General features: G+C 55.0%; 1 protein-coding gene across 6 annotated transcripts in view; it reads left to right on the top strand.

Annotated features, from left to right (window-relative positions):
• The window catches only part of SHANK2 (SH3 and multiple ankyrin repeat domains 2), a 546027-nt gene extending 533590 nt beyond the window's left edge, over positions 1–12437 (top strand). For all 6 annotated transcript variants that reach the window (XM_060019467.1, XM_060019468.2, XM_060019471.1 and 3 more), the window contains one exon: positions 6985–12437. In XM_060019467.1, the coding sequence (XP_059875450.1) occupies positions 6985–7555 (571 nt within the window). In that variant the 3' untranslated portion in view covers positions 7556–12437. The remainder of the gene's footprint in view (positions 1–6984) is intronic.
• The last annotated feature ends 2218 nt before the right edge of the window (positions 12438–14655 follow it).

The following is a 14655-nucleotide window of genomic DNA, read 5'->3' as shown; positions in this document are numbered from 1 at the left end:
GTCTGAAGTATGGAAGATGCAGAAGGGCACCAATGCTAGGGCTGCTCTGGCCAGTGGGGCAGCCCGCACAGCACCACGCTCCCCGGAGCACTCCCACCCGCGAGTCCAGGGGCCTCTCTGAACGGCATCGGATTGTAGGCCTCCCCAGCTCCTCTCCTGGCTGGGTGAGCTCCTTGGGGCTCACAGGAGAGGGCGTCTCCGAGTTGCAGGTGTCTCTAGGGATTCCCTGGGTGGGAGGGGCCTGAGAGCAGGGGTCAGCGGGCAGAATCCTGTCGGACTTCTCGAGAGCAGCTGCAAGACCGATTCTGTCCGACCCAAGCCCAGCTGCCCAGAACAGCCACCTCCCGTGTCTTCTATTATTTATACCCCAGTCCATCACGGTACAAGCACTAGGTGACATCTGTCATGCACTCACCAAATGCCGGGCATCACGCGGCCCAGGCACCGGAGGCAGGGCCTGAACCTGCTCCCATGGTGCAGATGAGTGAACCGGGGGTCAGAGGTGAAGCCCTTGGCCATGGGCACTCAGCTGGAAGGCACGAAAGCACTCCGACCTCCGGAGCTGCCTCAGGGCTCGACTCCGCCCCTCTCGCTGGAGCCAGGGATTGGCCTGGAAGAAAGGCGCCACTACCTAACCGAGCTCACCGGGACAGGGCTATTCTCAGGCTTACCTGGTGACTGATAATCTGCAAGGGTGGTCACCGGGCGGCCTCCAGCACTGGTGACCTCCCCGAGGCGGTGTCCCCTCCCCTTCCCTACTCACTGCTAAGGGCTACACTGAGTTGGACCAGGAACAGGTCGGCCTGAGGCCCAAGGACGAGAAGGAAGGTCGGTCACTGACTCCAGCACTAAGCTGGACGCTCGCCTGCCTACTCCGGCTTCTCCGATCTCACGGCCGCACCGGGCAAAGCCCAGTGGACGTGAGCTGCAGCCAGGAGGTGGACTGACCAGGGTAAGAAGGGGGCAGGTCCTCAGCAGAGCCCCCCGGGTGGGTGACCGAGCACCGGGCACCAGGTCTTTCTCACGAGCAGGCAGCACTCAACTGCACTTTCCTACACACACATACAGACACACACAGACACACACACTCACACACTCCCTGGGACAGGCCTCCGCTTCGCTGGGTCGTGCCTTCACTGAGAGGCCTGGGATTCAGCCATTCATGCAGCAGACAAAGCCCAGGACACCCCCAGCCAGGGCTCACCTGCCTGGGTGTCTCACTGCTACTTTTAAATGCATCTACAAATTAAGAGCTGTGAATTTGGCCCTGGGCAAAATGAGGCAGAAACTGGATGAAGGAAATTCCTAGTGAGGGAAAAGAAATGAGTTTTTCTAGGGAAAACTGAAAACCGGCCGCGCTCTGAAATGACAGACAGGCGGCAGTGCAGACACCCCATTTCCACAGAAAGAAGTTTGATCGCCCAAGAAAGGGACAGTTCTTTGAGCTGCTCCACAATCGTTTGTCCGCTAAGAGGGCAGAAACCTCAGGTGAACCTGCCCCTTTGGTAAGTTACTTTTGCCCTCGGGTCCTTTCTGAACTCTGAGGTGCGGTGACCCTGGGCAGGGTCGGGGAAGAGAGGACACTGGACGACTAGGCCCTCGCTTACTGGGGTACATCTGACTTAACCTGAGCCGTGCATGGGTTTCTGCTGCCATCACGTGTCCCCCGAAATCAGGGACGACGCGGGCTCTGCCGACATCTTGATTACAGACACGCTGGCGAAAAGACGACGATCACGTCATTTTCTTTACGGCCCAGCGTTTGCGGCCTCCCCCCAGGCCTGATCTGGAAACACCTCCTAAGAACTAGGCCTCTGGGGTGATCGGCTGCTTGTCCTACCCAGCTCCGCCCCAAGCTACCCCACGGGCTGGAGGCCCGGCACCGGCGCCTGGCGTCCTGCAGGCCCGGACCTTCCCTGCAAAGCTCAGAGCTCGAGAGGATGACCGTGAACGGCCGGAGAGGCGCCAGGGCACGGCCGACACCCACAACGAGCACGGCCTTGCCCTGCAGCGGGCGGCCCGCCGTGCGGAGCCCTTTGGAAACCTAGACACACGAGCAGCGTCCGCCTCGTTTCAGAGCACCTGGTGTTTTCCATGAAGTCACAGAGCTGGGAAGCCAAACGAGCCACAGCCCAGCCCCGTGGCCTCTTGAGGGGTTCTTGGTAGGAGCCCAGGGTCAGACCTGAGGGAGGACAGTAACAAAAGGGGTGCACAGTCACGGAGGCCTGGGCCCCGGGAAGCTGGGCGCAGACTTAGTCATGAACCGTTCACTGGACCAGGGGTTACTGGTTACCTCAGTGTGCCAGGCACCGGGCCGGGCCCCAGGATTCCTCACTGAACAAGAAAACATTCAAGGTCTCTCCTCCTCTGAAGGGCTCCATTCTCAAGGGGGAATGGATAAGAAACAGTAAACAAGGCGAGCCCGAAGGGTGCGGGCGCTGCAAAGGGACGAAGATGTCCCAACGAGTCAGCGACCATGGGCAGGACGGAGGTGACCCTCCCCAAGGAGTGGCATCTGAACCACCTGAAGGAGTAAAAGGAGCCAGCTGGGCGGAAACGCAGGAGCAGAGCATCCCGGGCACCAGGACCAGCGGACCAGCAAGCACGAAGCCCAGGCACTGGCAAGCGCTCTCCACGCTGAAGGAACCGGCCAGACCAGAGGCAGCGCTGACGGCGGAAGGGTCCCGGAGGGCTCCCGCGTGCCGAGGGGAAGGGCTGGGGTGCGTCCGAGTGGTTGAGCAAAGGCTTGGTGTGAACTTTCATTCCATGAAGGTGACCCAGCAGCTATGCAGTCAGGTGGGTCACAGTGACACAGGGAAGCCCACGAGCCGGCCCATGTGGGGTCCCGGGGGCCTCTGCTCCAGAGACAGCGGGTAGATGATGGCACCTGACACAAAACAAAGGGGCTTGACCTAGGAAGCCCAGGCATCTGTTCTTTGTCAGCACTCCCAGGGGAGCAGAAGGTCAGGTGGGTTTGGCTTTCATTCTCCGGCTGTTGGGAGGAGTATCAGAGCAGTGAGTGGATGCCTGCGGGGGACCCACTGGCCTCCGTCCAGGGCGCACGGCATCGGCTCAAGCCCCCAGGAGCCCCTCCGATCGCCTCGCTCTTTTCGGTTCATCCAGAATGGCCTTCACTTCCCGGAGGCAGCGACGGCGCTCCAGGTCCCCTGGGGGTTCAGGCTGCTTGCAGGGGAGCGCTGGCTGCTTCTCAGGTGATGCCCTCCGGCCTCCGGCTGCCCTGGCCTGGCCTGGCCAGTGGCACCAGCTCCTCACTGGCTCTCCACAGTATTATCCTGAGAGCCTCTCGGTTTTAAAATAAATCTATCTGAGTTGTTAAAAAATGACCTCTGCCCAGCCGGTCCCAGAGCAAAGACTTTTCAAAACTGACTCGATAATAGAAGCTGCTTAATGACACTTTGATCACGTCAGCGCCGTCACGGAGGCTTTACCATTTCACGGCAGCAACTGAAACGTTCAGGCAGTGTCAGTGACTGAAATCGTGGATAAGGCGGTGGACACTAGGGAGGGTGGTCGTGAAGCTCGCTGTCGCGTGTCTCCTCGTACACGGGTTCGTGAAGGGGCTCTTCTGGTCAGGCTGCGGCACTTTATCCTTCAAGTCTGTTTCTCACGCTCTCATTTCCCACTCTGGACGCCAGGACCACTCAGCCGAAGTGTATCGGGGATGGATACCTCCCGCTGAAAACTGGGTGCCTTCCCACCTGCTCAGATGTGTCGAAAGGGCTGCTGAAGCCGAGGCAGCCCCCTGCCCCCGCCCAGTTCCAGCCCCATCTGCTTGGCCGAGTCACGTCACTTCCTGATCTGGGAAACCAGCTTCCCACATCCATCCGCCGTTCCTGCAGGCCAGGCCCGGGACCGCAGACACACAGGGGCTCGCGGTGCTCAGAGCCGGGAACCAGGGCCAGGCTCAGGCCTTGTGCAGATCTGTTAACGCCTCGGGCCACTCTCCCTGTCTTTGGAACGACCGACCTTTGGAGGCGCTATAAAGGTAGAAACCAAGAAGAGAGCGGTCTGGAAATAAGTGCTATTTTAGACGCAAGACAGGGGCTCCTCAAGAAGACCCTACGGCCACTGGGAGGCAGAGGCCCGGCGGGCGTGCTGGAGGGAGGCTCGGGCGGGAAGGGTCCAGAACCCCAGCGCCGGCCCCCTGAGCGCCTCCGGCCCACAGCCAGCCACTGTTCGACGGCCGAACTGCATTTGTAAACACGATGCAAAGGCGACTTGAGTCCTCACTTCCCCGACGCCGGTCAACTCGGGCTGACGATAAAATAACAGTGCATCTCGGGGTGTCAGTTAACCCTCCATTTTTGTTTTAATCCTCATGTTCCCGTATGGATTGGATTTAAGAGGCAGGATAGAGAGTAACAGTCCAAGAGAGGGCGTGTGTGTGCGTGTGTGTGTGTCTGTGTTCTAAATCGGGGCAACAGATTCCTGCGTGTTCCACCCGGGAACCCGGTGGTTGCTTAGCAACATAACGATCTCCGCAACCAGGAGATCCAGTGAATGATATCCGCCTGATTAACTGAGAGTCAATCAAACCGCTGAGAAGGAGGGCAGGGAGGACCGGCCCCGGGCAGGCCTCCACTCAGCTCCTCAAACACGCTGGTTCTTTTCCACGGCGACGTTCCGCAGGGCCGTGGGTGGCCCCAAGTATGGGGCCAGATCTGACAACCCCCTTTATTAGCTGCCAGGCTCTCCTCTCTCGGTGTAGACTTGACGCAAAGCACGGCCTCCCCCCACCAGGAACGCTGATTTGTCCTTCCTGAGCTGCAGAAGACAAAGGCAGCCCGGGAAGCCGAGTCTGGGTGTCAGCAATGGACTGGCTCTCAGGGGCTCCAAGCAGAGGCTAACGTCGTTCTCCTTCTTAACACCTTCCTGGACGTTTCTCTCTATATTCACACCATCCCCAGCCAAGGCAGGCACAGGTGTGAGCTTCCCATCCTAAACGCTAAAGTGATGCCCCTCTTGACGTTCTCTTCCGGGCAGCTCTGTGCACTGCCCACTCTACTCCGTGGCCAGAAAAGGAGCAGCGCGGGCAGACTCCCAGCCAGCATCTGTGCCATTGCTTTAATTTCATCCATCGAAAAAAGCTGCTTTTTTTTAACTGTAATTAATTTTGCAGTGTTGTCTCAACCCATTCCATTTTGTCATTTGCATTTGCTCCCATGATGGGTGGTAACAGAAGAGGGTCGTGCTGAACAGAAGTAAGTGCTGTGTGCAGAAACCTCTTCTCTCTGGTGTGTTCTCCTGTCCCTCGTTCTCGCTGCCCACCCATCTGTTTGCTTCTGACGACACACACAGCTGCCTGCAGAGCCTTCCTTTAAAAACAACATCCCAACTACCTGGGACTCGCTGGGGTGTTCCCACAGGAGGGTGGTGCTGACACCCACCCTCTGGCTCAGAGCGGCCCCGTTAAAGGCTGCCTGGGTTTAAAGCAGCTGCTGTCACTCTGGGGGATTAACTTGCCTCTGCTGCACAAAGCCGGTGAACAAGGTCACTTCCCAACTGTCCCGCCCCAGTCGACCCAGTCAGGGTCACAGGCCCGGCGCCACGCAAAGTCACCTTAGAGCAAGTGCCGCGTGCTCCTGTGAGATGCTGGCCCGCTTCACAAAACCCCTCCCCTGAAGGTCCTAATTAAACAACGCAAATCCCCTCTGGGTGGGGCTGCTCTACCATCTCAGCTTAGCTGTGGTATCAGAGTGGTTCAAATGAGCCTTCCCCAGACAGGTGTGCCCACAGCCGTGGGGCCTCCGGAGTGGGAACCGGGGAGCATCTTTCAGCCCTACTTGAGCACCGGAGTTTGCAGGTTTCTTAAATGCCCGCCGTGCGCACGGCCCACCTCTCTCTCCAGGACCGAGGTCTGGGGGCCAGAGGGGTGGCTCCCCGCTCCCTGCGGGTGACGCCCTGGACCGTTTCTTGATTTTGAGTAGCGAGCCTGGCAGTAGTGGAGGAGGCATCCTCAGGGTCTCGCCTGGGGCTGCCTTTACCTGCTGGTGCCCAGTGCACCAGTACAACCAGTAACCAAGGCCCCTGGAAATTCTCAACAGGGGCCCCCTACGTGTAACAGACCCGGGCCTGGAGCCCCTGGCCCTCCAGGAAGCCGTATCTGAACGCCCTGTGCGGGTGCGGGCCCAGCCGCGTACACCCCCTGCCCCTGGAAATGCTCCTCCTCGGGACGAGATCGAAGCCTGAGTCGGCACAGGTCCCCCCCCACCCCCGACCTGCTGCTGCTTCCTCACACGGAGATGCCGTACTCGACGTAGCACTGAGTGGGGAAGTGTCACGAGGCTGAGAGGCACCCGGTTACCAACTGGCAGTTTCACGCAAATACACACCCGCGGCAGAGAAAGCAAAGAGCAGCAGGAGGCCAGTCCAGAGCGCGGACAGACTGGGCCCCGCGGCTGCGGCTCATTCCCGCCCGCTAATAAAGCCCCTCTCCCGACCCCGACCCTTTCACGCTGACACGGCGGCGTCCATGAGCGCCCCCAGGGAGCCGCAGGGCTTCCCCCTTCCTGAAACAGGGCCAGCCTGCGAGGTGCCCCTCCCTGCACTTGTCCTTCTAAGCCAAAAACCCTCAGGCCTGGCAGGCAGTTAAGAGGGAGGGTCTCTCCTCAAGGGTGCCCCCCCTCTGCTTGCTGAAATTGAGGCAAAAGATGCCACATCCTCAGGCGGTACTGGTGTGGCACAGACACGCCCCGGCCAGGGAGCAGGACTTGGTTCGGGCCCGTCTCCAGGTCTCCCTGCCCCCCCCACCCCCAACCTGCCAGGCTCCGGTGAGTGGCCGCCCCGTGTGCTCTGGTGCCTTCCGCTCGTGTCCCCCCGCCCCGCCCCCGGCATGGCAAAGCGTTTGCTCACTGCCAGCGCACCTGCAGTCGGACGCTCTGCTGTGGTTTGGGTGTCTCCCGCCCCCTCCTCGGGACGTTGTGAGCGGACCTGTGATGGTTTTCTCTGTTGCTGCCGTTTCAGAGGCCCAGAGGTCATGAGCACTGTCTCAGGTACGCGGAGCACGACGGTCACCTTCACGGTTCGCCCTGGGACCTCCCAGCCCATCACCCTGCAGAGCCGGCCCCCAGACTATGAGAGCAGGACCTCAGGACCAAGACGTGCCCCCAGCCCCGTGGTCTCGCCCACAGAGCTGAACAAAGAGATCCTGCCTGCGCCCCTGTCCGCTGCCGCTGCGGCTCCCTCTCCCACCCTCTCGGATGTCTTCGGCCTCCCGAGCCAGCCCCCTCCCGGGGACCTGTTTGGCTTGAACCCAGCGGGACGCAGCAGGTCGCCATCCCCCTCCATACTGCAACAGCCAATCTCCAATAAGCCTTTTACAACTAAACCTGTCCACCTGTGGACTAAACCAGACGTGGCGGACTGGCTGGAAAGCCTCAACCTGGGTGAGCATAAAGAGGCCTTCATGGACAACGAGATCGACGGCAGCCACCTGCCAAACCTCCAGAAGGAAGACCTCATAGATCTGGGCGTGACGCGAGTCGGGCACCGGATGAACATCGAAAGGGCTTTGAAACAGCTGCTGGACAGATAAGGGTGGCTGCTTCTCACCTTTACAGACCCCTTGTTATAAATAGAGATGGGCTTGCACTGACGTGTGTGACGGTGAGCGCCAAGCCCGCCCCGCGGGCTGGTCTCCTGCTACCCAGAGAAATGCTGTGTCCCTGGCGTGGCTGAGCAGAGGCCTTCAACACCCCCCCGCCCCGGGCTCTCTGTGTGGGCTCCCTGGGCTGTTTCTGTCAAAGAGGGGACCAGGGGAGGGAGGGCTTCTAATCTAAGGTGGAAAGATGCGCGGCTTGCCTCCTGCACGCAGGTGACCTGACCTCACGAGGCCCAGGAGATGCCCACCGCCGCCCGCGCGCCCCTTGCTCCTGCAGGCAGACACCACTGCACTCTAGACACATACCTCCCGCGGCCTCCTCTGCCGTCCGGCAGCTCCGCCCGGGCCCGGGCGCGAGGCCTTCCTCAGCCTGCGGCCCCTCAAGGGCACTCAAGCCCACGTGCTCCTTTCTTTCCCGGACTTGGCTCGCAGCGAGACGCCCGCGGATGTGCGTAGCCGGTGCCCCTTTGGAAGGCAGAGAAGCTTCCTTCCCGTGGATCCTTCACCCTGTCTCCTCCGACATGCACCCGGGGTTCTCTGGCCACGAGGTTCTTGGCAGTGGTGGGTGGTCCGAATGGGATCGTGCCCAGCTTTGCTTAGCTTTCTTTCTTTCTTTCTGCAAATCTGTTAGCATAATTCCAAAGTGGCCAAACAGATGTCACATGGAGTTAGTCAAAGCACAAAGTCACGATTCCAAGGAGGAGGGAGACCTGGCCGTGGGAAGCAGCCAGCGTGCAGCTGCTGTGCCCAGAGTGTCCGCAAGAGGGGAGCAGCTCCCCAGGAGCGGGGGAAGGGGCTTCTCTGCCTTTGGGCATTTTTTAAAATCGAAAGCGTGTTGAATTCTACGAAGATCAGAGCAGGCGAGCAACCACTTTGACACGCAGGATAACAGGGCTCACGGTGGGCATGTGCCGTGGCCACCCCCAGTTCTGAGCCCGGCCGAGGGGAAGCATCGCGGCTGAGACAGCCCCTTTGTCCCCCCCCCGAGGCCAAGGAAGAGGGTACTTAGGGGCTTCTCCCCTTTTCCTCTGAGCGTCCAGGAATCCCACCAGCTTGTCTTAACAGTACAGCAGGTTTTCTGAAAACCCAGCGGGCATGGCGCATAGACAGAACCCGGGGTGAGGGTGCAATGCAGATGAAGGAAGGAGGGCAGAGCAAAGAGGTCTCGTGGGCTGCCAGTCAGGCCTCTGGCAAGGCTTTCTTGGGCCCTGCCGCATTCTTTCCCCTGGAGCCCCTCCCCTGTAACAGTACCTCTAATTTCCAAGGGAGGTCGCCACCGGCACGCGAGCCACAGGACACCCAGTCAGGGGTCAGCATGCTCTCCCACGTATGGAAGAAGCTCGAATGTCAGGTTTTTGGCTTTTATTATGATTTCAGAACTAGCCTAGCCCATCTCTAATTATACAAACATGATTTTTTTCCTTTTTCCTTTATGCTCACAGTCAAGTGTCTGATGAGGCCTGGAACAGCTCTAGAATGAATGCGTAAAATTAGCGATCTAAAATCTCTTTCTTTACTGCAAGTTTCAATAGTTGTACAGATAGTTTATAAGCACAATATTTTAAGAAAAAAAAGTGGCTGGTCTACTAGGCAGCCTTTGTGCCACTTCAGTGCTAGAAAGTTAAAGAAAAAAAAACTTTTGTGATTTAATAATACTATTTCTGTGGAATAATTATAAAAGTATGACCTTTTTAAATCAACCTTATTTGGATGCATCTGAACCAGCAGAGCTGTGTTATATTTTCTATCTTTGCTAGAACTTCGTCATCGAAGGACAATTATTTCTTCAAAAGTGGTTGTGTTTCACAATGCAGCAGTTTCTCCAAACACAAACACACTCACCACACACCCCGTCTTTCCAGCCACGTGCCCCTGAATTGGAAAGTGAGTTTTGGACCTTCTGTTCCAAAACCTTCTGCAGGTCCATCTTTGTATCTGAATGATCCATTCCAACTTGAAATCAATTGAGTATTAAGGCGCTTTACTTCCGTGTACTTTCAATTTTTCCATCATGAGATGAACAAATCTTACCCTAGAGAAATTTCAAGCCAAGATACTACAGGTGGCCTGCTGAGAATGCCCGATAGTTCAGAAAATGTAAAATGGTGGTTTGGCCATTATCTGTCTTCCATTTGGTGATACTGCAAAACCCACTAAGTACACCACCTCACCGTGGCTCTTCTCTCCTTTGCCTACTGTTGGTATTACCTCTCTGCTCGGTGCCAGGCAAAATGCTAGACAGACAGGACGAGAGTAAAGGAGGCCGCGGGTAGACGGTAACCAACGGCAACTTGGGGGCGTTGGGGTTACTGAACTTCGGTAACCAGGAGGTGAGAGCTGGCTGCTACTCCCTTCCTTAAAGAGACTTCAAGTCACGTGCAACTGACCGGAAGCAAGCAGACTTGAGAGACAAAAGAGCTGGTGACATTGGTTGTTTCACACTGTCTTACTGTAGAGAAGTAACAGGCCCCATCAGAACCTGCCCTGACCGACAAAATATACACATTATTGCCAAGATGAATCAGTCTCTAGCTCCATTCGCCAGGTCTGCTACAGAAAGCAATAGTTCCTCATTTAAGCCACCGCCCACTGTTCTCCCCCTTGGGACACGTCAGGACCAGGCCCTACCCTGTGCCCCTCTTTAATGGTGAAACAGATGTTAAACTGCTCATATAAAGATCATGTTAATACTATTCCAGGTTTTAAAAAGATCCACTTTTGTTATATACTGTAATTTAAATAAATTGCATTTACATGCCTAGTTTCTGTAATATTGTGTATACAAAACCAAAATTGCTCAAGATGTAAATTATGTATACGTGCCAAGATACCTTCTCCAGGGTGTCTGTGCACATTTTAAGTAAATCCATATAATATAAAACTGACTCAATGTGACTGTTGATTTGCTGAACTTTACATACCACAAAGTGAATTATTTGTGGTACTTTAGTTAATAAAACGGTGATTTTTTTTTTTTCCCCTGAGTTACTGAACAAGCAAGCATTACCCAGGGTGATCTGGCAATGACTTTTTGCGTGTGGGCCACAAATATTGATTTTTTTCCCATTAACAATTTTTTTGTTTGTTTTTTTTAGAAGCTAATCCTTTTCACACTACAGTTTGTGTAACGTGTTCGCATTATCTGTGTTTCTGTTACTTTTGTGCTTTTATTCTTTTTAGACCTTATTAAAAACAAAAAGGAAAAACGAGCTCCTGTAATTTGCACTTTCTCCCAATCCTTAAATCTCTTGTATGGCAACCAAAATTACTGTTAAAAAAAAAATAAATATACTATTGCACTAAGGTTGTGGTTCTGATTGCAAAACAGTGAAAACTTTCTGAATCAAACAAAAAGTTGCCAAGCTTACAATCCAGCCACTTGACCTCTGTGAAGCTGACCAGACGGTAGCTTTCCTCAAAGAGTGAAGATGCTCCTTTCGGTGAGCTAATCTGCCTCGGTTCCACTTCCTTAAAGCTTTCTCGGTGTATGGGTGGAAACGAGTATTCTTTCAGAACTGGGAAGTGTCACGGCGGGCGGACATCTGCGAATGCTGGCGCTCCTGTCTGTTTGGGACGGAAGCAGAGGGGCCCGGAGGGCGAGCCCGATACAAGCCTTCCCCCCAAGGGCACAAGCGGCGGCGGTCTTCCTGCCGTGGGGTCTGCACAACCAGCCAGGCAGCCCCACCGGCTGACACAGAGCCACAACGTTTCGGTGAACGAGGCAAGAGAATGCGTCTTCTGGCCAAGAACTGAGCCCGGAAGACACGGGCTATCCCTTCTGCTGGAGGGAAGCGTATTTTCGACTTCAATACTGAACCTCTTCCGCCTCACAGCAGTGAAAAGTCACTGTCTTTAGTTCCTGAACAGTTCCTTCTGTTCTGGCACATTCTCTTCTTGAACGGCAGCCACTCTGTTTCTATGTTCCTGAAAACATCTCAGCCTCGTACCTTTTGTAGTTTACCCTCCCTGAAGTCCCCCTGCTCCACCATCCAATGGTTCTTCCCAGACCCTAGCCACCACCCCCATCTTCACTGTCCAGTGGTTTCTTCCAGACCACTTCTTCCTGATGAATGTATCTGTTCGTCTTGTTAAGAAAAAAACAGACATTGGAAGACTTTTTCTTTTATCTGTACTTTATTTGATGCATTTTAATAACCAGTGAACTGGAATGTCTTCTGTATTTGTAGATATCCACGTACACACGCAAGTAGGTGACAGTTCCACAGTGGCTGGGTGACCACAGCGGCTGCATGCATACGGGCCTGCCCGTGCTTTGTGGGGAGGCGGGTAGCTTCCAGGCTTGTTTCTCAGACTTCAGCAGATCTGATCACTTCAATTTATAATCCACGCTGTATCAGTGGTTTGTTTCTTTATTGTTCCTGTAACGTGTCTCTACATTTCACAGTCTTTCCCGTGTTATGTTTAAAATCACAACAGTCGCTGTCCGTTGCTTCTACTCTGGAACTCTGTGTCTATAGCAATTCTGAAACTTTAATATAAGCCTTCAAATAAATACAGAAACAAAAAAAAAGGAAAAAAAGTAAAGTGTGTGCCTTGGGTGTTTTGAACCTGATCTGCATAAAACCATATTGTACTCAAATGCTGTATATTTAACGAAAGGGTAAATATACCTTCACTGTATTAATGTAGCTGATAAAATAGTTACAGTGCCTTGGTTTCTGAACTGAGAAGCCCATATCAATGCACAACGAAAAGTAAAGAACAATTCGAGAAATGAAATGTTGAGAAGACCTAGACATGATTCTGGAGCCTTCCTCATCATAAGACTGTGGGATATACACAGTCATTTAAGTTAAAAAATAAAAAGAAAATTGAAATAAGATTGTGTTATCAATTAATTTTCCATTGAAAGTGCTCTCTAGGGCTTCCCTGGTGGCGCAGCGGTTGAGAGTCCGCCTGCCGATGCAGGGGACACGGGTTCGTGCCCCAGTCCGGGAGGATCCCACGTGCCGCGGAGCGGCTGGGCCCGTGAGCCATGGCCACTGAGCCTGCGCGTCCGGAGCCTGTGCTCCTCAACGGGAGAGGCCGCAACAGTGAGAGGCCCACGTACCGCAAAAAAAAAAAAGTGCTCTCTACTATATCACTTACGGTATTCTCATTTAGTTGAAATACAAAACATGGTTGAGAACTTCCAGGGAAAAGAAAATGACATTTTTACCAAGAGTCCTGGGCTTTCAGACCTACTTCCCCAAGTGTTGTGTCGCCCCCGAGTGGTACTTGTTGGTAATGCTTATCCAATCAGCAGTACCGATGGGATCCATCAGATGGGATCCATCATCTTCCACGTTTTGTGAAAAATAAAATGTTTGTTTTTGGTGATCAAGGCCACTCATCACAAAAGAATTACTTCCATTTTTCGTAAGCTATAGGCGTGGCAACACAAGTCTGTTTGTTTTTTTAAAAGAAAGACAATGTGAGAAGTACATCAGTCTAGTTCTCAAGGCCATCGTCTGCATTCGCTCAAAGTTAAAACGTTACGCTGCCCTGCACAGCCTTTGTCACTGTGCAAGCTGGGTGTGAGATGTAGGAAGAACGGCGGCCCTGCCTGGGGCTAGATTAATCACAGCAACAGTGAGGCCCGAGGGGCGGTGCCGCCCATCTTCCAGGGCCCCTCGGCAAGCCAGCCGGACCCTTCCGGAGGCAGGGCAGACGCCACATGTTGTGTCCACGGCACGCCTCTGGGTTCTTCCGCCAGGGGCCTGTGCCTCTTCACCTCCCAAGACTATCAGTGGTGCTGCTGTTCACCGGGCCAAAGGCAACCAGATACCCAGGCTTTTTCATTTCAGTCAACAAACGTAGCCACCATGGGAGAATCTGAACGGGGTGGCTGGGGAGACACGGCCCGGTTTCCCAGGGGGCGCTACTGCACATGCTGTTGCGGCCTCTGATGGAGGCACGTCCCAGCCCAAGAGCCAAAGGGGTGAGACACCGACCACGGCCGCGGGGCAAGACGGACAGGCAGGCCAGCCCTGGGCCCTGCGTGAGATGGCGCCCCGGGAAACAGCCGGGTGAGCAGGACTGAGGTCAGAGACATCTGATCACTCGCCTGCACCTGGTGGCCGGCACACCTGTTCTGACGCTCCCACACCTCAAGCCATCCTGCCACTGCCCACTCAGTCTTCCTTGCCAAGGAACTTAAACGGAATTAGATGTGTTCTTCAAACCCCAGAACACAGAGAGCAGGAAGGGAACACAGCCCTTAAAGCTCCAGGGACGAGACCACAGCACAAGGCAGAAATCCATTATTTCTGTGCACAGTCCCGAGAGGGAGTACAGGCTGGAAACAATAGTAAATCTCTCCGTGCCAGGCACCATTCAGAGCACTGCACCCCGAGCGTCTAACAGAGCTGTGAGGCAGGAACGAACAGCCCCATTTTACAGATAAAGAGACAAAGTCTTGCCAAGGTCCACAGCGAGCGCAGGACCAGGACGTGCTGTAGAGCTTCCACAGCTACGCCCACTTGTAGGGAAGAACCCCAAGGAGCGCTGTTTGTGTCAGGATCCACCACTGGTGACAAGGACACATCACTCTGCCCCCCTCCAAGTGCATTTGCGAAGAGCCAGGGGTCCAGGAGGCTGGGCAAGCTGGGGGCTCCTCCCAGCTGAAACCCCTCAAGGTTGTGAGAAAGGGAGATTTAATTCAGAGGCAACCGGGATGCCTCACTTCCCTTGGCTAGAATCAGGGAAGCCTGGACCTCAGGATCCCAGGTTTTTACAGAGCAAAGACATGATATTTGTAAAATGACCCCCAGCTCTGAGCCACGTGACACGTGGCATCTGCTTTTATTCCCATCAGAATTCCAACTCAAAGCTGATTATCTCCTTTACCGACGAGGAAACAGAGGCCCAGAGAGAGCAGACGCCACCTCCTGCGGGGTACGGCAGCTGGAGACCGTGAGTCCTACCGAGGGAGCGGCCCCGGCCCATCCTCCCATTAGATTCTTCCTGCCCCGGCCCTGAGCTACCCCCATTCCTCCCAGTGCGTTCTCCTGTGGCCTAAGTCAGCCCAAGCC

This window comes from Delphinus delphis, chromosome 8, assembly GCF_949987515.2.
Source record: "Delphinus delphis chromosome 8, mDelDel1.2, whole genome shotgun sequence".
Lineage (NCBI taxonomy): Eukaryota > Metazoa > Chordata > Mammalia > Artiodactyla > Delphinidae > Delphinus > Delphinus delphis.
The sequence above is the reverse complement of the archived record's forward strand: the minus strand, read 5'-3'. Positions and strand labels throughout refer to the sequence as shown.